Below are 24,717 nucleotides of genomic sequence, written 5' to 3' on the forward strand. Positions count from 1 at the left end.
AATTCAGAGCGTAGCATTCGCAGCTTCACGCCTGAGTTCGTGACTAGACACCCCGGTCATTCTACTGTTCGCACAATAGCTACACATGCACTTTGAGCCGGGTCGGAGCCTTGCCGGATGCGTCTCGTCTAGTGGGATTGCGCTGAGGAAATGCTGCGAAGGGCGAGAAAGGACGATGCTAGCATGACTGTAGGTAAGTACCGGCTCCTTTCCTACTCGTTGTCGGCTACTACGCCCCTCCGTGTTCTTTTAACCCTACAAAAGCAGTCGAAAAAGGCTTCAACATGCCGCCCTGTGACCCGGACGATCCCGACTTTGACGTCCACGAACTCATCGCGGTGCGTGAAGATGAGGGCCAATTGCCTGAAGTGATCAAGCAGTGTTTCCAACTCCGCGCCCGATACTCCTCCCCCGGCCTCGTCTATTTCCGACTTTTCTCAGCACCCAACGGCATGCCAACCAATACCACGACCTGGCTACAAATCCGAGCGAACTGTATTAAGTCGCTAAAAAAAACCCTCTTCGACAAAACCGACACCAGCTGCCCAGTTCCACCTTACATGGACACTGTCCGCCGGCTACTCCACGGCATGCAATCGGTAACTTGTCTTCAGTTCCAGCTGCATAGGGAGGGCAACATCGACCTAGTCACGCCAATCGACTCTGAAAACGAAAATACGCCTGGCGAACCTCTCTTGGAGACTCCGGCATCACTAATGTCCCTTGCGACGGCCTCGCGATTTTCCGTGTACTTTCGGCACGACATCTTGAAGCGAAAGACGTTCGGGGCTTACCAGAGGGCTATTCTGGATTTTCCATATTTGACAGAAAGTGACAAGAAGGCGTATGAGTGCATGGTGGACGTAAGCAGGCTGTACCATGGCGCTGGCGGCAAGGTGGACAGGCCTCATGACCATGAGGGTTCTCCGTCCACAAAGGAACATCGCAACTCCCCCGGCGCGGCCACGCCTGCATCGTGCGGTAGCACTCTTCCCTTTGAGGATGTGCCACCTGAGCGAGGCTCACCCCCGCCCTACGACGAATGTTTGACCGAGGGACAGTCGCCGAAGGCCATGTCAGACGCCGCAGCCATCGTGGCCGAAAGCTTCAGACGCGACCACGACTACGACTACGACCGCGACCCGCCGGGGTATGGCGATGCTGAACAGTGGAATGATCAGTCGGATTCCTCTCAGGGCGTCTTCCCTTTAGGAAACGCAGATATCCACATGCAACCCATGAAAAGAAAACGTTCACGTACCACCGTGTGCACCGCAACGACGCCTACACGAGACGCCGCTCATCGGAACAAATCGCAGCGGTTGCCGTCAGCCGTTCCCGACAGTCTGCTGATGCGTGTGTTTGAGCAGCAGCAACAGCAGCAACAACAGATCAATGATCTACGACAAACGGTGAAGGAACTGCAGAAACGTAATGAGGAGCTCGAAGCGCGGTGCGATGACCTGGAGAAAAAATGCAGTGAGGTAGAAGATGGTCAATTTGAAAGCGTGGAGGCTGTCGGCAATCTCGACATTGCGGTGGACGAACTTCAAGCTAGGTGCGACACCCTCGAGAAGCAGATGCCGGACGTCTGTGATGAGATGGCGGATCTCAAAGAGAAGTTGTTAGAGGACTGTAGAGAGGAATTGGAAGAGGACGAGCGCGAATCAGTCGAGGATAGCATGATGAAACAAATGCGCGAGACGGTCGAAGCTGAGTTGAGCCAAGCTAGACGCAGGGTTCTGAAAGCCCTTCAACCATCATGGGTCAACGAAGAGATCAAAATGAAGTAACTCGATAAGCAAATACCCCCTTACGAGAACAAAGACTCCCGCTGCCTACCTGGCTATTGGTTTGCAATGCCCATAACGCCACCAATGAGTACCTTCGCCTTCAAATTTGCCGCCTTCGTGCTCCCCGCCCTCAACGACATCCTTCCCAAGCTCATGGTCTCCAACATCAACTCCTCTCATCGTCACCACGGACACGTATACGCACGTCACATCGGTGTCGTGCCCGAGGTTCTCGACGAAGGTCTTCCACGCGCGGCACGGGTCACCATCGACGACAAGGCGACCATTCTCTTGGCGCATAGTCCGCAGTTGACGCACGCCCTCATCCTTCCTGGCCCGTCCTGGGGCCCATTATGGGCAACGCCTTCGCCGGCGGCGCGGAAACGTTGACCAAGAGTATCGTCTCTGCCAAGGTCCGGCCAGCCCGAGACTACCGCGGGCATTATCGATGCGGCCCTCAGGGAGGAATCTTCTGATGTCTAGGATGCCATCATCGCTTACGTTCGCCAGGGCGGCGCCACCATTGTCAAGGGCCATGTCAGCAGTTCTGTCTAGACAACAGAAGGCCGTTCTTCGCAATAGCTGGATGAGACCGGGAAAGCGGCGGCTGCCACCGGGCCGCCGTCGCGCTCAACCCACAAACGGTCGGCAGCGCTGCAGAGACTTCTGACTCGGTATGGCCAGGAGGCACTGTTTCCGAAATCCCAATCTACTGCGAAAGTATGAGATATCCGGAGGGGGCACGTTCATTTTTGACAGTCACGATGTCTTTTTGCAGTTGATGACCACCAAGAGCGGTTGGCCCTTGTGCTTTCAGGCCATAACATAGAAACGTCTTCAAATAGCGTCTTGGCAGCTGCTGCGACAGAGCTCGGCGCGCACCGGCTGCTGCTTCTTTTCGGAGATGAAAGGCGAGAACTCGGCAAGAGAGCCTTTTCGTTTGACATTGTATGGTGTACAGTCACAGGGGTGTGCGGCACCGAATCATTCTGTACAAACAGACTACTCATCCAGAAATGGATGTGAAGAAGCAAGACGGGCAGAAACCCCCCCGTACGATGCGCACTCGACTGCGCTTTAGACGCTGGTCAGCGTCGATTCGTGCCAAATGTCGGCCAATCCCCTCACCCGGGCACTCATCGTCGTCATAGCAGGGCAGCTCAACCTGCTAGCTATTCGTCAGCTATCATTACCCTGCATCTTACCTTCCGTCGCCTACGGCGCTTGCTCTTTGCCTGCCCGAACGCTTGTCAGCCTTCCCGGTCTCTGCGGGTCGGCACCAAGAACAGAGAGTACCTCCATAGCTGTCACGACCAGAATAGAGCACCCCTTGCGCAGGCTCGGGTTGTGTAATTTGACAAAGGTCTACAGATGCCCAGTTGGAACAGTCGACATAAATAGTGTGGCACCCTCCTCAGTCACACACTTCACATCCTGCTCCAGCACATCCCAACGCTCAACAACATACTCAGCGAACCCTCCGACGGCAATGCCTTTTGGACCTCCATACGGCGTCTAGTGTCGTCCAGTCCGGCCACGCAGGCCCTTGACCAGACCGAGGCTTTCCGAGAAGAATTGGCCGGACCGCACACCCCGCCAGCAGATGCCATGTCACCATTGGCAGATGTACAGTACCAACAAGCGGACATGGAATCGTACTATGGTACGATAAGCCTTGCCGCGGCGGAGTGCTCGTTATTGTCCCCCCCAAAGCTGACGTCCTCTGGGCAACCCACCTTCAACGATATGGTCTCGGTACATACGCGGCAGTCCTCAGACGTCATATCTTCGAATATGGCTCTCCAGGAACAGATGTTCAGCGGTTGTGGCAATGAGGGCCCCGCCGGCCATTCAGCTCAGATGTGCCCTATTTGTTTGCATACTGCATTCATGAAGTAAGTCAACCCGGATACGGTGAAGCGGTGGATGACTACTAATGCGTCCAAGTCCTTGTGTTCTCAGATCGCTATGCAGTCAACAATGCTTCGAGGCTCCTAGCTCAGGCGGCTGCGACCCGGTCTTCCTCTACCCAGCTCACAACTGCTGTTGTGGATGGTATGCTGGATGTGGTCGTTGTTTGTTCAAGCCAGTAGAGCACAGCCTACCGAGCGGCTATTGCGCGGAGAGCACGCATCTCGAAACTGGATACACTAATGGATATCTGACAGATGCTGCTGACTCTGCCCATGCTGTAGCAGACGAGCCGTTCCACCCGTGGGTCTATGGCTTCGATGGTCCGCCTATCCCGCAACAGGAATTCATTCTGGAAAACGGCGGCGATTGGGGTGTAACTGGGGAGAGTCTTGGGCCTACTACTGTTCCATCATCGACGTTTCCCGGGCAGATAACCGCATTCAACGGCTGAGAGGCTTCATCTTTCTTACCTCACTTTGTCCACGAACGGTCCTGCGCCATACTGTACTATGTAGGCGGTGGTATTCGAATTTGGAATAAGACTACAAATAACGGCCAGATTTTTTGAAGAGCGGCGATCTAGAAATCCCTTCCCTTCCATGCAAAAGCGATTCTCTGAATTCACAAGTAGTTTTCAAACTCAACATCCGGCACGAACCAGGAATAGTGTCACCACTCTACGAAACGTCTGTCAGGTGCATCATCTGGCGAATTTCACTCCGTTTATAGACCTTGTTGTTCTTGTTTCCGTTCGTCTTGACTCGACACAAGCCATTGTAATGCCGCGACTGTCAGACTTGCGTTACCACATCGCGACTTCGACATCACCTTCGCCAATTCCCTCATTGTCTAGCAAGGAGTGCAATCGACAAGGCGTCTGAGTGGGCTTCCTCGTTAGACGTCATCCGTGGAGACGATGAGCTCAAGCGATTGATAAAGCCTGACAGGTGTATGCCCATCCAGCAACTTGGGCCACCGAAAGCCAACGGGTTTCGATGTGGGACAAGAGCAGAGAGGAGCTTCTCTACAGGGGCACCCATCTCGGCGTTCTCGACGTCCAGGCCATGATGAAAGTCGGGGTCTGGCAGCTGGAGACCGTGCTCTACAAGGACTTGCTCTTCTTCGGCGCGTTCTCCGAACAGTCCTGGGCCAAACTGGGACTGCCGACGATCCCGCGGGCCGAGCTCTTGGATAACGCGGCGGACGAGAGGGTCGGGCGCTCGCTCGTCGACCGACTCTTCCAACGCGACGGGGGCGTTAGCCGAGGGTGGGTGATCAAGAAGATCGTACAGGACGACGGCTTGCGGTCCCGGTGAGTCACGTCCACGAACGACGGCGGCTCGACGCTGCAACCCACGACGGCATATCGATACGGAGTCCGGGTCGAGAAGGCGCTGGAGCATCTGGCGGTTCTCGTGCACATCAGCAGCGGGTTCCCGTCGCGTGCGTGGGAGCTTCTCGCCGTGCGGCACCGGAACATGTGCAACGGAGGCATACGCAAGTCGGTAATTGGGCCCTTTCCCCAACCATTGGCATATTCCAGCCCTGCAGAGAGGTCACCTTCGGTGAGCCACACCAACGCGAGATGTACTGGTACTTCGCGAATCTCTTCAAGAACAGCAACAAGGGCATCAAGGGCCGCGGCAAGGATCGCAGGGTGAGCAACCGTGGCACGAAGTCCAGGACGGCGCCTTCGTCCTACCCCGCCAATCGTGTCCCATGGCCTGCCAGCTTGGCGGCGTACAGCTCGAAGAGACTCCCTCCCACGGAGCAGTACATGCAGCAGCAGCAGCAGCACCCACACGGTTACGAGGTGTACGACACAGACATGGACCGGTCCTCGAGTGCAAGCAGCCCCAGATACGACGACGTGCCTGTCGCGTACCGTGTCCGCATGTATCAGAAGTCAACTCATGCGATGTACTAACGGTCTACCAACAGAACATCAAAACGCAGGTCGGCTGCGATGCCCATGAAGTGGGCGTGACCGCTCTCGCCGACTGTCCCAGAAGACCGCCGACTGCGTCTTGCTTTAACAACACCCCCTTCTGTTGGTATATGCACTCAAAAGGATGCTTCTCACATGCTCTTGGATAGTGTTGATTGCGATCGCAGGAGGATGAGGCATGTAGTGCTAGATGTGTGGAGAAAACCACAAAGGACCCGTGGCCTACGGCCGAGATACTCCAAGTACAGGTCGATGAATGTCATTCGAATCTGCCCTTTGATTCCCCCGATCCGGGAATATCGTTAATCCCCCACCGGTGCCACAGTGGCTGTACCACCGGAGGCCCCGCCGGTGGCCGTGCACCAGACAGCGTGACGACACTGAGCTTCAGCCTCAGGTCTTTCCCGTTTTTTTAAAACTCAGTCTATATGATGTCTTGGCGATGGTGAAACTTTGTTATGGCGTAGTACAGAACCTCATAGGTGAACGAATCATGCAGGGCGCTGTTGTCGTTCAACAGAGACAAAGACAGAGTGTCGGATTGGAAGTCCAATCCGACCTCGAGTCAGGGCAAGCGCAGGGACCATCAACGGGTCTCTATGTCAGTTCCCAACTGAACGGCTAACCTGCGGTCAGAACCTCCGGTTAGATCCTCTTTTCCACCTTACGCAGAGATCCAATATACAGTCAACTGACCCTTCGTCACCCCACAGAACTACGGTTCGAACCCATTATCCTGTGATACGGACACCAATACGGAGAGTATTCGTTCGCGGAGCAGCTGATGCCTGGTCAAAGACATAATAGCAGTAAATATATGCATATTAACATCTCAAAACGCGTCGTAATTAGTTTCGCCTTGAACCGGTTGGCAGTAACTCCGGAAACCCCGTTGTGAACGTTGACAAGCTGCTAAGGCGTCGCAGGCCGGTGTACGATCCAACAGTGCATTGAAAGGCTACTTGCTTCATTCAACAGACAGTTCCGAGTCCCCAAACTTCTCACCTGTCAAGTGAATTCCACAACAATGTGAATCTTTGAATTATCAGTGTGGCTAGCTCTTGAGAACTTCTGAAGTTCTACCCTTCGATAGCAAATCCATCCGCAGGCCCCCTTCGCGTAGATGATCATGCTCCTTCTCTGGATAACTGGCTAATGGACAAGGCTAGAACCTTGTCATCTTCGAGAAGTTGAGCCTCTCCTTCATCAATTTCCCTAGTCCCACGGCTTTGACGATCCTGCCACCGGAATTTGACTCGGCTAGAGGCGGGAGAGAATTGATAGTAATTGGCCTCAAAAGCGGTACAGTAGGGGCAATAACACATTGAAAACAAAAGAAGAAGCAGCTGCCGCAAACAAAGCGACAGCTTGGGTGTAGTTGTACAAAACTCATTGCCAATTTATGCCAGACACCACAAGTTTTCAACCGAAGGACAGCACCATCCGTCCCACCACCATTACGCACTTGCTGCTGGAGCATCTGGAATGCGAACATCGCCGTCGTCGTCTCCCTTCGATGAGGAGGCGTCATCGCTACTCAGGCCAGGAATTTCGATATCGTACTGCGACGGAACCCCAAAATGTCCCTCGGCCGTGTACGTCAACCACTTGCCTGAGGTGGCAAGTCGGCGACCCAGCCATACGCAACGGCCTTGACGCTCATCCTCCATTGAGGCGACTTCGAAATACTTTTCGTCGTCGTCCACCTTCCCGGCCGTAAACCAGTCACTGGGGTAGTAGTTGTCAACCCACAGGAGGCCTCGCTGCGCGAAATCATCCGGTAGAGGACGAGGAGCATCCTTGGCTGGCCGGGGAAAGTCCTCTGATTCAATGGTTTCAATGGACGAGCATTTGGGCACGAGGGTGTTTAGCAATAAGGATATGAGCTTCCAAGGGATCTTCTCCTCGATGTGTTCCATTGCAGCAGGGAACTGAGACATGTGATAGAGGAACGATAGTGTGACGTGCAGGTAGGGGTTGATGTTTGCGTCGCCAAAGCGTCTGAAAACCACGTTGTGAGTGCGAACCGCAAAATCAAGGGCGTCTAGGAACTTCTGTGTTGGAGCAGTGTTGGTTCCGGTCTCGTTCATCTGGACGTCTGTGTCGTCTGCACGGCCTGACTTGATGGCTCTCATGATGGGGTTGCTCTCGCTGCCATATTCGAGAAGGGCGCAACCTAACGCGATGGAAATGTAGTAACCACTGTCCAACCAGCGTCGAGTGTTACGCGCGATGTGGTTGTCCAAGCAGTCGATGAATTCGTCGGTGGATGACACGAACTGGTCAGTGTGCTTTCCGCTGAACAAGATAGCGTTTGCGCGGACGAACGCCGCATCAATCTCCGGCACCCGCGGCGCAGTGCCATTGAAGTGAGGGTCAAACAGAGTCATGATGGACTCTCGCGCGGATAAGAAGGGGATCGGGACACAAAGAGACTTTGAGTAGTAAAAAAGCTGCTGAAGAGCGTTGGGGCGGGCTAAAATGGCGAGATGGTGATAGAGGCGGCCGGTTTGGGGGGCCTTGTCACTGGCCTTGGAATACCAATGACGTGAAACAGATGACCAGACCTCGCGATCCTTGAGGTCGTCGTCTTCGATGGCCATTCTGGAGCTGTCAGTATACATTAACAACATTATCGAAGCGGATAACTCACCGGTATCTTCCCAGATCACCAAGGCATTCAATCCAGGTGTCCTCAAAAGTTGGCACCGTCTCATATAACAAGGCCATCATTGAATACGCCAAGTAAATGAATGTAAGCATGTGCTCAAGCGAAGCAGGTAGACGGTGGCGCAATAGTTCCAAGAAGGAGTGAATTCCGTGCCTCCACATGCGTGCTGGCATGGCATATTTGCTGGCAAGCCGACGCAATGCCGGGCTGGCAGAGGGGTGCTGAGAGGCCAAAAAGAAGTCGTGATGCTCATGTAACAGCGTCCGGTGTAGTGCAATGAGGGCTTGCCACTGTTCGTTGTTGAGCTTGGGTTTCGATTCGTTATTTGAACTTTGTGCGTTGTCCACCTCAATACATTTGCTCTCAACCATTACGAGCCCGGCGTATATCCCTTTAACCTCGGCGACGAGCTGCTCTTGGCTAATTGGACGGGTCTCCGGTTGCTTTATCATGACCTCAGTATTGTCAAAGTCGGCATTGCGGGGGGGCTCGAATGTGCGGCCGGACGCGGGCCTCGGAGCGTCATCGGTGTCTCGATCCCTTTGCCGGCCCTGGTCAGCCCGTCGCGGAGGAGGGCCTCCATCCTCTGGTGTCCATAGCTTCCCCCCCGTGTGCGCCGAATCTCTGTGGAAATCGCTGTCACTGGCTGTCTGGATATTGTGACGGGCGCGGCTCCGCTTCCGACCCGTTTGCTTGTTTTCGTTGGCATATCTCTTATTCTTGTCGGGCAATACACTTTTTGGCCCTCGGTCCGTATCATGGGTTGGATTCAAAGGCTCCGTACTCAAATCAGCCTTGTCTGTAGGCTCGGGTTTCGTATCGCCCGGCGGTTGGTCGGCGGTCGGTGGATTCGGGGAAGTTTGGTGCCGAGAATTCGACGGTGCGGCTGTGTCCGTATCGAAGGTTCTTAAGCTGCAATTTCAGATGTTAGCATCCATACATGCGGCTCTGCTCTACTTGGCGCCATACCGTAGCCATGTTTTCTCAACTAAATTGTTTTGTTGTCCGTCTGTTACGGTATGCCCGCGCTCGGAGAAGTGCCGCACTACGTCTTCTCTGGTGGAAGTTGACGGGAATTTATCTGGGCAGAGGGGGCACTTTCTCCTTTCCGTTTCGCGGGTGCGTTTGTGATTATTGAATCTTGTCGCAAGGTCGGCAGGCGGGTCTGCGGGAGGCTGCCCTTTGGACGCAGAAGTCATGTTAACCTGCTGCCGGACAAAATATGAAGCGGGGGCCCAAAGTGTCTGTCGAGTGGGTGAATGATGCGGCTGCCGAAGCTCCTCGGCCCGATTTATATCCAGAAGAGAGTACGGGACCTCCTAGCTGATGAACGAGAAGTTTAAGAGGTACATTACGGTCTTATAAGTATAAATGTTTTGGTCCGCGGACTATCTGCCTTACTCAAGCATTGTGTTCAAGGAGTTGCACATTGAGGCACAGTCATAGGGCGCATGCGAGCCACTACCAGCAGGGCCCACCCGGCCCCTAGAAAGAATATTAGTTTGCCTTCCTGCAGTGCAGAGCGGAGGCTCAGTGGTTCGCCATCAAATGGTTCGCCAAAGAACTGTTCAGGCAGAACTGCCTCCCCCCAAAACCTTTCCCGACAACTGCCATCCTAGAACTTAAGCAGTCGTAGAACGTGTGCAAGGTGGATTGGTTGCATGGAGCTTCAACGAGATGCAGCCGAGCAATCACGCCCGGCCCCATTAGCCCCGCTCCAGTGTTCCCAAGACTACGCGACCTTCGCACCAGCGAGGAATCAGTGCTGCGAGCCCAGCATGGTGATGATATGTGCCTGGTCGTAGTTCAAGGGTGTCACCTGAATTTCGAGGCGGGTTCGTTTGATATGAAAAAATACTTTACTGTTAGCCGATGGACGCCTTATTGATTACGCAGGGGAGGATCATTTCACCAACAGCGGATGTCAAGCAAATTTGGCGAGAGATAGTTTTCCAATAAAAAAATATTGTATCCCAAGGGTCGAGCCATTTGGACTGGAAACCTGGGTCACTATTATGATGCAAAGGTCAACCCGTTGATCTGATTCAGACGTAACTCTGAGTCGCCTTCGGTAGTTTGATTACATTGGAAACACTCAATGGTCCATTTATCCCTGCCTTTGATCACGATTCCCTCAATAACCCAGTTTTTGTCATCATACAATAAGACGTCGCGCGAAATGGACGCCCTTACATCCTTCTTGAAGTCAGAGCTGATATTGACCGGTCCTACTTTCGTCTTGAAAAGAGCCCCGTGGAGGATCAGACGCTTAGACGGCCTAGCCCCATCTTTCAGTGCCTTACATTCACAGTTCGGACTGTTCCCTTCTTCAGGACTGACGACAGACTGGGCCGAACTCTCAGTGCCCGAAGTGAGGCAGGAATCAGGGCGACAATGAGAATCTGGGGCGACATCTCTTGTGTCACAGGAAGACTCGCTGAGAGTTCCACAGCTCTGTTGAACGTTCGCTTTAGAACCTTCAATAGATTGCTGCCCATAAGAAGGCTAGCAGATTGTCAGTATCTGCCAACACACTCGGAAGACCTATTTGAGACTCAGAAAACATGGGTTGTTTACCTGATTCGAGCATTCATCGCTGTTGATCGAGATCCCAAGACCTATCTCATTCGCCTGTTGGCCGGGACCGATGGAGCGAAGAGGAATTGTGGAATAAATCATTGAGGTCGGTATTCGTGGAGTGGAGCGCCAGTGAGATGGGTGGTGGCATAGAGAAGGCAATGATTGAAGAGATTGCGCTGCAGACTGAACGGACTGACCTAGATGGTCAGAAGGTCAGAGTATGGCTTTTGGATTGAATCTCGGAGGCCACGAGACTATTTTATAGGACAGCTGTGCAACCACGTTTGGAGTGTCACTTTATGCAAACGAGCCTGGAAGTTTGTCAGGTGCAATCAGGCCAAGGACCGGAGAACCACGCTGCGAATTATCACGTTCATTACCCGAATTCAAACGAGACAAAGTCATATGCAGACCAATCCCGAGTGCCCAAGGCCCTCGAGTCCATCCTGGAAGATCAGTGCCGCTGTGTACTTGATCCCTGGATTGAACTCACCGGTACAAACAGATGAAAATGAATAATTACGCCCATTCAGCATCGCCCCGGCTGCTTTAGCTGCCTCATCTGGCGGTGAAGGTTGTTTCTGCAGGTGTGCAGGTGAATGCTAGCGACCGGACGAGGATGCGTCGGGCGCTTGTTCCTCAGACGCACTTCATAGCCCACCACGCTTGTTGTTCAGTCCGCTGCGGGGCCTCAACCAACCGACATTCAAATCATCTCGACGGCCTTATGGGTGGAAAGCGATGTGTCAACTTGACTTGTTTAAGGCAACTACACTCCGCAAGAAATGTCTAGTGTTCGGCCCGATGGAAAGGGTGGCAGCCGACGCGCAGTCAATTAAAACCCACACCACTCGGTGCAGACAGCCAAAGTTTGCCTGGCCGTCTATGTATCAAAAAACGTCGTCATCGCAGCCTCCACATGCCAAGGAGACTTGGTGCATTCCGCCTCGACAGGAGAAGCCAGTGAAGGCTTATCGATTGGCGGCTGACTATGAGCGTGCCCAGTCCAGAGCCACGATCGGCAACACGTGTTCGAAGAAACGAATGTTATGGCCATCTTGAGCCAGTCGCAGCATAGCCGAGCTTCACCACATAGTAGCCCTATTTTGTCGGGGGCTGTGATCGGGAAAGCTCCGAGCGGTCGGCCGATCTGCGGGTCTGAAGCAGGTCTGGACGTCGCGAGCCTGGAGTCTGGAATCAACTTCATGAATTGCCCCTCGACGATGCGAGGGCGGCGCTCGCCAACTCGCGCGGGGCCAAGCTCGTTCCCCGATTGCCATGGTGCTCGCACCCAATTCCTGACGAGCGACAAGGCGCCATCGATCACGAGAGGCGTCCGCGATGGTTCGCACATCCGACATCAGGCTGCAAGGCACACTACGATAGGCAGACAGTGCTTATGTGCAGCTCACCGCTTATGCGACCGCAGCCGTGGGCATTGACGTGCAGTGGGAGGCCTGGACATAGGCCGGCCCCATTGCACATTCAAAAACTGACAATTAGGGGCTTCAGGCTCGCAGTGGTCACATCAAACGCGCATTGGGGAATGAACAATGTTAATTGTGGGAGAGCAATCTCTCTTGACTGGTTGAATCCATGGCTACTTGTCCCTCTACCCAGCCCTCTTGACGATCGAGTGCAACATCAAACTGGCGCCTAGCGGTTGTACTGTCCAGGGTCAGCAGTGTTCGTGGGTGTTTAGGCTTGTTACATACGACGACGCAATCTTCGCACCGCGCGCCATGGACATTGACCCAGCCAGGGCAGTCAACGCCATGCTTGTATCTGTTGACGCAGGGGTAACGATCCATAGTGTCGGCTTTTTTGCTGTTTTTCGCTTTTTGATCCTGCGGGACTCGCGTGCGAGGATGTCCAAGTGTGGCTGATCTGGCAGGCGTCGAGACGTTGATGGCCGTCGAATTCGAACATGATTTCCGTCAGGTCAGTCTTTTTTATAACTCTGCTTGCTGATGAGAGTCTCCAGGACGTTTCGCAGGTGCCCAAATGGTCTCCACCGTGGGAGCCGTGAACCACCTTCCGCAGCGAGCCACTGTCCGATACCGAAAAGGCTGCCTGCACCGGCGGCAACAGATGGCAAGTTGACGGCAGGTCCGCGATTGGCTCATTCCACGGGCGCAAGAGTACCCATGGCGGTAGGCGAATGCGAAGTTGGCAGGATGTTGCGCTAGATGTCGCTGCGCAAGACATGAAGTCGAGAGATGCTGCCTTGATTGGCAGGCCTCGCGGCTCCACCCACATACTCAATGCGGGCCGTGCTGGGGACGCTAAAACGTTAGATGAGCACCCCACGTATGCATGCCACCGCACCGTGGGAACACTGCAGGCAGGGTGTTCGCTGGCGTGTCCCACTCCCCTCTCCAACCATGTCGCACGCCCTCTCGATCAACGTACACCCAGACACATAGCTACGTACACGCCCCTTCCCTAGGTACTTCACCCAGCCAGATCTGGATGCCCCACACAAGCTACGTGTCACCCTGCAAAGAGGCCCGAGCGCCATCGCATGTCACTCGCTCCGGCTGGCAGAGACCGCGCCTAACCTAGTGCGCAGGGCTTGCCCCGATTCGGGCTCGGCCCAGAATGCCCAAAGCCGGGCTCCGGTGATTAGGCGTAAGCCGCTCGTCTTCTACCCTCGGAGCCGCAGAACGTCATCGGGAGATGCCACCAGCCCGCTGCACGCCTTCGTTCTGTCACCGAGCCATACGAAGAAAGGTTTCGAAGACGTTGATGTCATCACCATGAGGCGACTCCTGATCTACGCTGGCCTGTGAGATAGCCGGCACTCGAAGAGCATAAAGCGGCTACTGACTCTTCGTCGCGCATCTTCTTCCCCTTTTTTCAGTCATGGCCTGCGGTCCCCATTCTTTTCCCAGATCGCAGGAAGGAAATACAGACAAGATTCAGGATGGAGCACAAGCCTTGAAAAAGCCAAATCGCACTCCACATGGCCAAATAGCCCCTTCGCATTCTACCGGCTGGTGATTTCTCATGCAATCCGATCTGCGGCAGCAGTGACGCCGGCAGCAATACATCTCCACCTCCCCATCTCGCCAAACGCTCTTGCAGGGCTGCGCCTCAGCTCGTATTGCGAGGTCAAACCTGTTCTTCTCGACGGCACACTCGTTTCGCCGTCCCGCCATCATCTCCTAGACCATCTCTAGATCTCTTCTTGCTCTGCTTACAGCCTCGGATGACGTGCCTGCCATAGTCAGCTCCTTCCAATCAGTGGATAGGACCGAACGTACAGTAATATATTCCCACCCGTTTCTTCCTGGCCATCTGCCCAGTCAAGAAGTTGTTCATGCATACCTGCTGGATTGCCTGCTGTCCGGCCGTCCCGTGTATCAATACGCCCAGTCTTCATCTCTTGCGCCACTGTTGATCCCGCGGGAAGAAAAATTTCTTCATGGCCCGAAATCTGAAACCCAACCTCACCCATCATGCGCTTGACCTTGTTGACTTTATCTTCCTCTTCTTCGGCTGCTCTCTCGCTCGAACTCGGTTCACTAAATTGAACATCGATGATAGCCTCAGGCTGGAGACAACTGGTTGTAACTTGGATTAGCAGGTACCCTAGCATTTTGATCCGTGAACGGCACCTGTAGAGCTCTCTGAAGAGGTTGGACGGAATCACGGTTCCGGTCAGGCACACGGAAGCATAAGGATGGGCAGGCCGAAGGCCGACAGCGTCTTCGAACCTGTCTTTGTCAGTAGATGAAGTGCGTGATGCTGCGGCCGACCTACATCCACCGTCTCAAAACAAGTTCGAGTTCCCTTGCTTGAGGTTTCGCCTTCAGCACGTCCGGGCACTCCTCCGTGTCTGGACACACGTCGAAGTCGGCCGTCAAAAATCCGGAGGAATTGACGTTCATGGCGAATATTCCCTGCCCTTCCTGCGGGAGGTTACAATGTTCAAGATGACGCACTAGCACGTCAAGCATCTCTCCACTGCCAAGGCTTCGGGCGTCAGAGTCGTCTAATGAGAAGTATCCTTCATCGTCAAGGTATTGGGGCGGCTCTGCCATGGTGTCGATTCAAGACAGTGTCTTGCTTGAACTGCCTGGTGGTTAAGATCAATGGCTGTTCAGCTCTTGTTGGCAACGCGACGGCCTTATAAGACACTGGCAGTGGTGCACGGCCTCGACGCTCATTTCCCCCGAGGCAGCTAATAAGCGGTGGCGGCTCTCGGTTCGTCCACTTTTGGGTCTGGGCTGCCCAGGGTCAGCCCATCGACGAAGTCGAGCTGCTTGCAAGGGCCTTCGGTACTAGAGTGACCCAGTCAAAGGACATCTAACGCGTTCAGGGCGGAACTGATGCCGCCACCAGTCTAGATGGATGCTGACACTCGGCCGGTAGCCGGAACAGTGTCTAAATGAAGCTGCCAACTGTTCGATAATGTATGGGAGACCGCCTAGCATTCGCACGCGGGAGTACGGGGAACAGCCCTCCGCCCAAGCCATACCACCGGAAATGAACCACCGATTCAATGTCGCGTCAGCACAAGAAATGGAATCCGCGTGCCTGCCTTTGCAAATCGAAATTACAAGGGCCGCCTCATACCCTGCCCCCTTCTCAATGACTCCCGGACACAACGGGCTGTTCACTTGTCACGGTTGCTGTGTCGCCATTTCTCGGCGCCCGCCTTGTATTTTCGACGCCGCTGACATTTTCATAGTTGACGCTAGAGACTGACGACACAATGAATATGCGATCATGCCCCAGAGTGGTCCAATTTTCTCCGCAATCCATTGTCCTTTGTATCGCTTGGCGGGATCGCCTCTGTAGCCCACTTTCCAAGTAGACTTGCACCCGTGCTAATTATTCGACCAAGTCGGATGAAAGCGTTGGCTGTCTGGCTATCGCGAGTTTCGGGAACATCACTCTTGACAGTTGTCAATGAACTATGTCCTGAAGGGTGTTCACTTGGTGGACACAATTACGCACATGAATATCCGCCCGAACGCACACAATCGAATCAATGGAGAGAGGTCCATGAGATTCACATACCTAAGACCATTGAACGCTTGTGCAGCACGTTTCCATTTGTCTCGCTCTTGGTGTGATCAATCCTGTCGGAGCATAACCAGGCTGCGTGCACTACCTTGACTCAATTTTGTCATGTACCTCTTTTCCCGACTCTTTCCGAGCTGTCTTGAATGCACACCTCCCACCGCATCTCAACTCTTAGCAACAGAATGAATTTGACGCTTTACCCATCGTCAGGCTTTCGTCCCGTCCAGACCCACCTGCCACCACTGTTAGCTAACTCTCTCGAGTGTCAGCTTAGGGAAGAAGAAAAACTCACATCATAAAACAGACGTCGGATTCCCTAATCTCCTTTTCAACTCCGGCCAAAAAGCCATCTTCGCAGACTTCAGGACGAGACGCCGGAGTATGGGGGCTTGTTAGGATCCCCTTCCTACGTTCCACCCATGGTAAAGGGGCAAGGTCCCCAGCTTTCAGCAACTTGAGAAGGCCATATTGGAACCAATTCCCAGCTCCTTTGGTACCATCCTGCAGACGGAATTGAATCACCTTCTTGGAAACATCAACGAATCCAACCGTTTCGAGATCACTCTCTATGCTTGCCTGTTCCATCCCCTGATCGTCTCCATTCATGGCTTCCTGCAGCAAATTACACCATTTCATCAAGCGTGACGATATCGAAGAGATATCCCGGTGGTCGCAAGGCAGCCAGCTGATCACCTCTTGCTGCATTCTGCCTCCCGGCTTAAGACGGGCATATAACTGTTTGAAATATTCTTCTCGCAGCTTGATCGTTTCCCATAACCTCCTTGAATGCACATAATCGAAGTCCGTCTTCAGACCCTCGAGCGCCTCCAGGCTGTCTGTACGAACGTAAGCGGTAGTGACTGGAATACTACGCCGTCGCTCAGCATCGGATTCCACTCACTGTTTCGGTCAGTGGCAGAGGAAAACATACTATTTTGGCTGAACTGCCTTCGTGAATGTACCCGTGATTTGGATATCTGACCGGCCTAGTTTATAGAAATAGCTGAACACCTTGGTTAGTCATCATTTGCACCTGGTCTAGGGCGGGAGCCGCGGGCTACTCTGCCAGATCCGTCGTCCAAATTCCCGAGCCAGTTCCCACATCTAGAAAGGAACGCTCGTAGTACTCAAAAGATCGTGTTCCTAGGGCGAGGTCGATTGACTTGTGGAAAACGCCCTCTACATCGGCTTGCGTCTCAATTGCGGGGCTGAACTCTGGACCATGACCGTGCAAGGATTCACTCAAGTTCCCTCGAGATTCGCGAAAAGGATGAGCATAAATGACGATTTGTCTTCAGTCGAGCGAGGAATTAGCTTCTTCCCTGGATTTTGACGAGAGGGAGGGTTGGGAGATTACCTGTCACACGCCATGGGAGGCTGATGTCTTCGTAATTGCACAAAGATCGAAGGCAATGACATTACGACCCAGGTCGTAATTTTAGTAGCACCTGAGGGTGTGCCATCTTATAGCTCGTTCACCGGTGTATTTCATTCAACCATGAGATTAAAATCTGCGCACCAGGTCGGTCGTTGTTCTCCACCAATACTGCAGAGCCATGCAGAAAGTGGACAGGGTTTTCTCGGACGTCGCTAATGAGCGCCCCAACAGAAAGCGACCGTCATGTGACGGCAATCCCAGTCGGCTGGGTGTAATTCACAACCTGCTTCGCTTGGTTCGGTTGCGCGCTTCCTGAAATGCATTCCAAAGGTTAAAAGATAATATCGTACCTTGACCTCAATGCCGTTCGGAACTCGTCACATGGAGAAGCATTGATCAATGCCTGGTTTGGATCTTTTTTCTGTGTGACGCCCGACAACTCGCGAAAATAACTCGATCATAGTGTGAGCGAAATTCATGGATTATCGGACCCGAAAGGATTGCTGCAGAGGTGGATTTGAGCGATCTATCCCACGGGCAGTGGTCATTGGCGCAGCAGTGGGTCTCCATTGAAGAACCACTTCCATAGGAGGTCAACGGCACCGACCTGATCACAGCTTTCAAACCAACCAGAGGAGCACTTGATATTGACGTCTTGTCTTCAGGCTTCCCCAATTCTGCAGCTGCCGGGAAACAATTGCGCTCGGCCGTAGTGCAATGTCATCCAATCGAGTGATCGTTAGTCACAGGGACTATGTACCGCAGCTGCTAAGCGAGCCTACTTTGCGCATTGAAACCAGGCTACATGAATGGACGGAATATTGAGATCGCAGCAGACGAATGGCAGATGTTTCATGAGCAAGATGCTACAGCTCCCACCTTCTCGCGGACCAAACCTTCGCCGCGCAATTCCAGGCCTACCCGCGCGTGTGAGCAGGCGCGATATTCTGGATTCCATCTGCTGATTGCTATGAACAGAGCCCCTCCTGAGTAAACACTGTTGATGTTCTCCATTGGCAACGTGGCATCATCACTCACGCGGGGCACATCGGATGTGCCATTTCACGTTGAATAAATTAGAAGTATTCACCGCCATCACCTTTTAGGGAAGACTTGCGATGCAGATAGGCAGGCAAATGGAGAAAAGATGACGTAAGTGGCACTAGCCCATCCCCTTTCCTCGGTCGACCTTCTTGGCGTGATTATTGAAAATTAGGAGCTGCGGCCAACTGCGCCAGATAACGGATCTGTCATTAACCAAGTTTTCACGATGTGGTGCAATTGCACGGTTACCTTGACCTGCTCGGAACACGTACTCGGCCAGCGGCGTCGCATCTCCGCAACCAACGCTTGGTGAAGGCTTTAGCTTGGCAACTCGGCCAGAAACTGGCAGCCATCTCACTGAGGCAGCTACGTTTACGGGTGGCTTTGCAAGGTAGTGAGGCACGAATGGAGATATCGAAGTGGCTGTGTAATGGGGTGCTGCCGAGGATCCGTGAGTGTGCCAGAGCGGGTGTCATGAGGCAGAATGATCTCCTTTCAGGGATGGTGCATCCTTGGAGTTGATGTGGTGGTTGATAGGGTCCTGAGGGCGACAGCTAAAGCCAAAATGCTCTCCTCCCGACAAACCACTTCCTCCCGCTCACTACTATGAAACTGGGTCTCTGACCAAGAGGAGTAGCTTCCACTGAACCTTGCGGGCATGGTACCTGACTATTCGCTCGAAAGTCCCGTAGATAGACTTGTGGAGCAAGACAAAACAGAACTGCGAGACAATTTCGATTAAGCTTGGAGGCTTGGATGCCATGGAAGACGATCAGTCGAACCGTAGGTCGCTGCAATGGGTGATACGAAGTGGGTCTGCGAGTAGAATTTCACCATAGACTGGCTGCAAAAACTGCCCAGCTCCGTTTCCATACTTCAACATATCGCCGAGGATTGCAGCGTGTTGTCGTGTTGTGAGTGATCCCCGGAGTGTAAAGTATCCGCTACTGTCAGTGCAATGCGGGCGTCGTGAAATGTCCGACTACGCAGTAACACCAGTTCCAACAGCCTAGAGCCAAATCTATTGGGCCAAATGACCCGGTGACCTGCCCGGCCACCAAGTCCGTCTACAGCCTCTGGCCCTGAAAGGATAAAGCGAAGCACAGAGACGTGCTCTTCATACCCGCGCAAAGTGAGCAAAGTATTCTAGCTGATCTGTATCATCAGCCCATGGTTAGCCATGACTTCGCGACGATTGTTCCATCACTATTCGCTCGCCTGAAAGCACAAGTACAATGAGATTCCTGAGCCTACTAGTGCCACAGGCCAGCAATAATGCATCAGACTTGTACTTTGCACACCTCATCGTGGAATTTTCAATGCATCCGGCTTGGTCGCAAGGTATGCGGCGGCTCGGGTGGCGTCCGGCCTCACCGAGAGCAACAAGAAAGCAGGAACAGACTGATCATCCCCTTATGGCCGGACCCAAGCGACCAAGGCAACGAAAACAAAAGGCCATAGTGAACGCTCGGGTGGAAAATCACGCCATGACTCGGGGCAACTCATCGGCTGATGATCTCGCTGTCTCTATCCCGGCAATTCACCGCCTGTTGGAACGATGTTGGAGCGTATATGGAGTCTCGAGCAGTTGCTCTCGTTGCGGGAGAAAGCCATATTACTTCGGGTATCTTCCGTCCGTGTAGGATGTTGGAGGAATTTGCTTGCGGTCACAAGAAAGCAGATGGCACCGTGAGCGACACCAGGGCCAGGCGGCGTCAGAGGAAGACAGCCCCTCGGACAAGTCCCACCATAAACATTGGGGGCTCCCGGGGTTGAAAGCAGCCACCATAGCCGGCAATGCGTCCGCATTGGTTGAAGGACGGAGGAGCGTCGAAAGCATGTTACTGTAGCTATAGGGACTACGGCCAGTGTAGGTGTCGCGGCATCCTCAAAGATCCCCAAACACTCGAGGTGGACTGCTCGACAACCCAAGAGTATGAGTAATGGCCCAAGTTAAAAGAAGTTCAGGATAGCAGTTTCGGGAACTCCTCCAAATTTTGTCCACAATCCGTGTCTGACATCATGTGAGCAATCTGCCTGCGCGTGGTCATGCATGGACAGGGCTTTCTTCCCAGAAACGTGTCATCTAGTGCGATTTTCTAGGGTGGAATAGCCTTCGTCTGGTCGGCAAACCTGCCCAAAGAAGGCAACGCTTCGAGGCACGCCGATTAGGAGCAGTCTTTGTGGACGGTTTCTACTTCCGCGGTATCTCACCAGCGTTCTCGGTACGGCAAGGTGAAGTGAATGAGTCTGGGCCGTGACAAATGAGAACAGTGACCGAGAGCCAACTAACAAAGACGTTTTCGGAGTGTATTGAAGTACTCGACCTCGCGGCATACTGAACCGGGGCGCGAAGAAACTGGTAGACACGAAAGCCTCGCGAATGGGACCACTTGGCGACCCGGACGTCCGCTTCTGCCTTTGGCATAGTGTACCCGCCAGCCATGGCGACACCGCTTTGCGAAAACAATGTGAGTGACTCCAACAAACCCACCCTCAACTTGGAGATGCCTCGCACACGAATCATCGGACCTGTCGGGAGGAAGACCGTCATCTGTGGTAGCGGATACTGGATATACTCAGGTGTCACATCCGCATGACACCATTGAACGATTGCAACGTGCATCCACCATAGAGGCTGCTCCAGAAATGAAAAATTGCACTCAGCTGCAGGGTACCCAAGACCTTGAGCCCGACAATGCGCTGCGCGATTTACAAGTGATTGGGATTTCGAGACCTGGCGGACCTGCAGCATTCGCCCAGCTCAGGGTCTCCTCATCCAGTTGGCACGCAGCCAAGTGACCATGGTGGGTATCAGGCGTGGTAGGAGCCACCGCTGAAGAGAAGCGAGTTTTATGATGCAAGTCTTAGTGATGCCCCCTGAGCGCAACGTTGGCCCATCGGGTAGCTTCTTTCAGTTTGACCTGCCTTGATGCAGCTGATCACAATCCTGTGACCGCTTTGCCACTTCACTCAGCCCCCAGCGGTCGAAAACAACGAAAGAGAAGCAAAAACTTCGCACTTCGTCTGCTTTCGATACAGAGAACGAAGCTGGGCTGGGGCATTCCGGTCGGTCCAGTGAGAATTGGAGCCGGTAAGGGGGCCTCGCCAAGATACGATCAGGGCGAATCCTGTATAGAGGATGTGTGCAGAGTCTGCTAGGTTTATTCGGAAGTCTATCACGCCTCACTTCAAGCATCTTGCGCCCGTTCCTATGCTCTCAATGCTACCAAGCCGCAAAAACTGCCTTTCAAGCCCTATACCACGTATCCCGGGGCGCCGGGATCGTGCAGAAGCAAAATGAACATTCTGTAATGAAACGTTTGTGTATTGTAGTGGAACTCCTGGAAACCAACGGCCGAGACCATCATCCAGCCGGAAAAAGGGACTTCTCGGTGAGGGCCAGTGACCTGAACACATTAGGGGAAGAACGTAATGATGAGGGATCGTACTCGTCCCTTTGTCTCGGTTGTGATCTTGAACGAAAACGAGCCAGGCGTGCCCCCGGAGTCTCTGCCGGCATGCCCAAGTCAGTGGAGAAAACGAGTGGTATTGTCGTCCATTATCGCCAGCGAGGCCTTCTCGATTGAAAATGTGAGAGTCGAGTTTACGGGGAGAATAGGCGACTCGGATGATTGTTTCAGGGCGGGAAAAGGTCTCATAAGAGGAACGACCTGGGCACCGCGACATGCCGGCTGTCCGCAAACAGTCCTTTCGTTCCAAGCGGATCGAAGTTCACCATAGACGGGCTCATCTCGGCACTCGACTCGGCGCTCGACGATATCGCGCGAGCTGTGACGAGATAGAAACCCGGACGGCCTTGTTGCAGGGAGAGGCACATTTTACTGTTTTTCCGCAGTCATGACGATGAGAGCCTACGAAAGGTTTCAAATCTTTGGCGAGAAGTGCCGACTGTCGGTCGTGGCACCAAACAATAGCGTTAACGCAAATATCACGGGAGAGGTACTTGGCATTGCTCTCCTTCGATGGGAATCATTCTTCAGCACTCCTCTCTCAAGGACGCTATAATTACAGTGCCTGCGGATCACTATGAACCTTGAAGTCTTAGCCAGCGGCCACCTGGCTATGGAAGAGGTGATTTTACAGCCGGTCAGACGCCAGGCTCCTGGTACAAGGTTGGTCTCTGAGCCTACCAGCCCTTCTCCATCGTCACGGGCGTCTAATTGCTGTTTGAACTAGCCAAAAGCACGATTGTGAGGGGGAAAGCTACGAACGATTGATCATGCTCTCCCATACGATTGGGGAGTATGGCTTGCATTCCCCGCAGACTACATCACCGCGGTACTTGAGATTGCCTTCGGGTCCTCGTGTAGACTGGACACCACCGCAAAACGATACACTGGCGTGACCGCATTGAAACTCGGGCTGGCTGTAATTCCACATTGCGTTTCTGCTTTTTTGTGTCACATTTGGATGGAGAATGATGGGATAGCCAACAGATTGCTGTGAAGGGTGCATGTACATGCGTGTCATATACTGCGGGCGAGGTCATCTGCGGGTGCGCTTGATCGCTCGCCGATCTATGGACCCGATGATTGCTTTTCACCTTGCATCGGGGTCTGGATCCTCATAACAAACCGGACTCCTGAACGATCGAGGGGACATTCGATTGCGCCAGAATGCCGCGGATATGCATGCATGGAGAGGATCACATCCCTCACATCACTTCCACTCGGGATGCGGCAAATGAGGTCAAGAAAAGCCTACAGTGCCATACGGCGCTGCTTCTGGCTGGTGTGCGTCAGATCTCGATCAAGCCGAGTCGTCTGCGTGTGGCGGAACTGACAAAACTGGACACAACGGTCGTGATGAGAAACGCCAGGAAAAGATGCAGAGACAAGCACATCACTCGGGTATCAATTCGCAAAACGGGTCCAGCTCATGCACTACGCCACCACCCGTGGAGTGAAAAGACTGTGCAACCGCGTCAGATTGCAGAACAGAAGGGGGCCATTGCCGAACTAGATGCTTGCTGATCATCGGAGTGCCACCAAGTGGCATACTGGCGTTGGAGCAATGTATACTCTGCAGCTCACATCGATATGCAAGGCTTAGTTTCTGGCCTTCATCCCACGACGACGACCAAGGTAGAGCCACACCAGGAGGCTGTCCATCAAACGCTGCGTCGCTGTACACTAGCATGTAGACAGCATGCCAAGACAGGCTATTGTCTGCTCGATGTCAGCCAACAGCGACCTAGCAATGCGGTGTGTTTCTTAGGGCATGTGGGAATTCCTCACCAGACGTTATCCGCGAGCCAACTGTTTGTCTTTCAGTCCGTCGCACGCAAGGATTGCCTCGTTTGGTCCTGCTGCGATTCATGGAGTGGCACTAGGGAGGCATGGCATTGCTACATGGACCGTGCCACCGCGGCAGACCCCTGAAAAGTTACTGTCACATAAATCACGTCCGGTCCGTTCCCACGTCGGATTTGGTTGCGGTGACCACCGGCAGACACTACAATCTCTGTCGAAAACGATATTTCATGTGTTCTAGCAAGGGCACATGCCTTCCTCTTTCGCAATCCGAGCCCCGGTCTTGCCATGACTTTGTTCGACGATGGAGATCCTCCCCGTCGAGCCGCCAGTTGGCTGAAATCACGGGCTTTTCGCTGGTAATGGTAGCAGAACGTCCACGCGGAGTACAGACGAAATGCCTAGATTCGCCAGCTCGAACGAACGTATCCTGCGATGGTCATCCAAGTTTGACCGCTCTACATTGTAGGGCAGCTGAGAAAGCAAAATGACCTGAGTGTCACTTCGGGCAACGGCATGAGGCCTTCCTCGCCTGTCTTCCATTTCCAGTCTGTTGATGCTTGAATACGTAATTGACCTGGTGTCTCATTTCACTCATTTCCAGTTGGATCACTTTTGGATCGGTCGATCATGAGCTCCCAGACGACATCCTCCCTCTGCCTCCCCAAGGACATCTACCCGCAATATGTCGCTTTAGTTGTGTGTGGGGTTTGTGGCCAGCACCCCCGGGTGATGTTGTTGTCTCTGTACCTGACCCAGGGTCTGCCCAGACGACCTTACTAGACACATGGCCTAGCCCACGTCATCTCAAGCCAGACTAACTACCTTGGGCAAACTCGTAATAATTACGAGTTCAGTCCGAAGATGCTCTCGACTGCAGCTCCTCAGCGGGCGGGTGTGTGAGTAGCAAAAGAGCCTTGCATGCATGGGTTCCGGCTACGGCCACCCCAGCCTGGCCAAAGCGTTCTGGGCCAGGTTCGTAGCATTCACGAGATCGGTCTGAGAAGGGACAGTGTCAAGTGGGGTGCGCCCGCGGAAGGTGGAATATTTTTATTTGGCATCCTTGCGGTGGTAGCCTG

General features: G+C 53.5%; 7 protein-coding genes across 7 annotated transcripts; 4 read left to right on the plus strand and 3 right to left on the minus strand.

The window, feature by feature from the left end:
- Window positions 1–284: 284 nt before the first annotated feature.
- CORC01_10820 (uncharacterized protein) lies at window positions 285–2,183 on the plus strand (the record flags this gene model as incomplete). The annotated part of the gene is made up of 2 exons (XM_022622447.1): window positions 285–1,789; window positions 1,883–2,183. 2 exons carry the CDS (start codon window positions 285–287, stop codon window positions 2,181–2,183), a joined length of 1,806 nt encoding a protein of 601 aa, XP_022471085.1.
- A 1,404-nt stretch (window positions 2,184–3,587) lies between these two features.
- Window positions 3,588–4,158, plus strand: CORC01_10821 (uncharacterized protein; the record flags this gene model as incomplete). The annotated part of the gene is made up of 3 exons (XM_022622448.1): window positions 3,588–3,666; window positions 3,741–3,848; window positions 3,962–4,158. 3 exons carry the CDS (start codon window positions 3,588–3,590, stop codon window positions 4,156–4,158), a joined length of 384 nt encoding a protein of 127 aa, XP_022471086.1.
- Window positions 4,159–4,702: 544 nt separating this feature from the next.
- On the plus strand, window positions 4,703–5,634 carry CORC01_10822 (uncharacterized protein; the record flags this gene model as incomplete). The annotated part of the gene is made up of 2 exons (XM_022622449.1): window positions 4,703–5,019; window positions 5,085–5,634. 2 exons carry the CDS (start codon window positions 4,703–4,705, stop codon window positions 5,632–5,634), a joined length of 867 nt encoding a protein of 288 aa, XP_022471087.1.
- Window positions 5,635–7,112: 1,478 nt separating this feature from the next.
- Window positions 7,113–9,525, minus strand: CORC01_10823 (uncharacterized protein; the record flags this gene model as incomplete). The annotated part of the gene is made up of 3 exons (XM_022622450.1): window positions 7,113–8,259; window positions 8,309–9,238; window positions 9,296–9,525. 3 exons carry the CDS (start codon window positions 9,523–9,525, stop codon window positions 7,113–7,115), a joined length of 2,307 nt encoding a protein of 768 aa, XP_022471088.1.
- A 2,430-nt stretch (window positions 9,526–11,955) lies between these two features.
- On the plus strand, window positions 11,956–13,698 carry CORC01_10824 (uncharacterized protein; the record flags this gene model as incomplete). Its single annotated transcript, XM_022622451.1, has 4 exons — window positions 11,956–12,250; window positions 12,527–12,705; window positions 12,954–13,216; window positions 13,356–13,698. The coding sequence occupies 4 exons, from the start codon at window positions 11,956–11,958 to the stop codon at window positions 13,696–13,698; spliced, it is 1,080 nt and encodes a 359-aa protein (XP_022471089.1).
- On the minus strand, window positions 12,463–12,717 carry CORC01_10825 (uncharacterized protein; the record flags this gene model as incomplete). The annotated part of the gene is made up of 1 exon (XM_022622452.1): window positions 12,463–12,717. One exon carries the CDS (start codon window positions 12,715–12,717, stop codon window positions 12,463–12,465), a length of 255 nt encoding a protein of 84 aa, XP_022471090.1.
- Window positions 13,699–14,667: 969 nt separating the features above from the next.
- CORC01_10826 (uncharacterized protein) lies at window positions 14,668–14,952 on the minus strand (the record flags this gene model as incomplete). The annotated part of the gene is made up of 1 exon (XM_022622453.1): window positions 14,668–14,952. The coding sequence occupies one exon, from the start codon at window positions 14,950–14,952 to the stop codon at window positions 14,668–14,670; it is 285 nt and encodes a 94-aa protein (XP_022471091.1).
- Window positions 14,953–24,717: the final 9,765 nt, after the last annotated feature.

This window comes from Colletotrichum orchidophilum (assembly GCF_001831195.1).
Source record: "Colletotrichum orchidophilum strain IMI 309357 chromosome Unknown Scaffold_110.1, whole genome shotgun sequence".
Classification (NCBI taxonomy): Eukaryota; Fungi; Ascomycota; class Sordariomycetes; order Glomerellales; family Glomerellaceae; genus Colletotrichum; species Colletotrichum orchidophilum.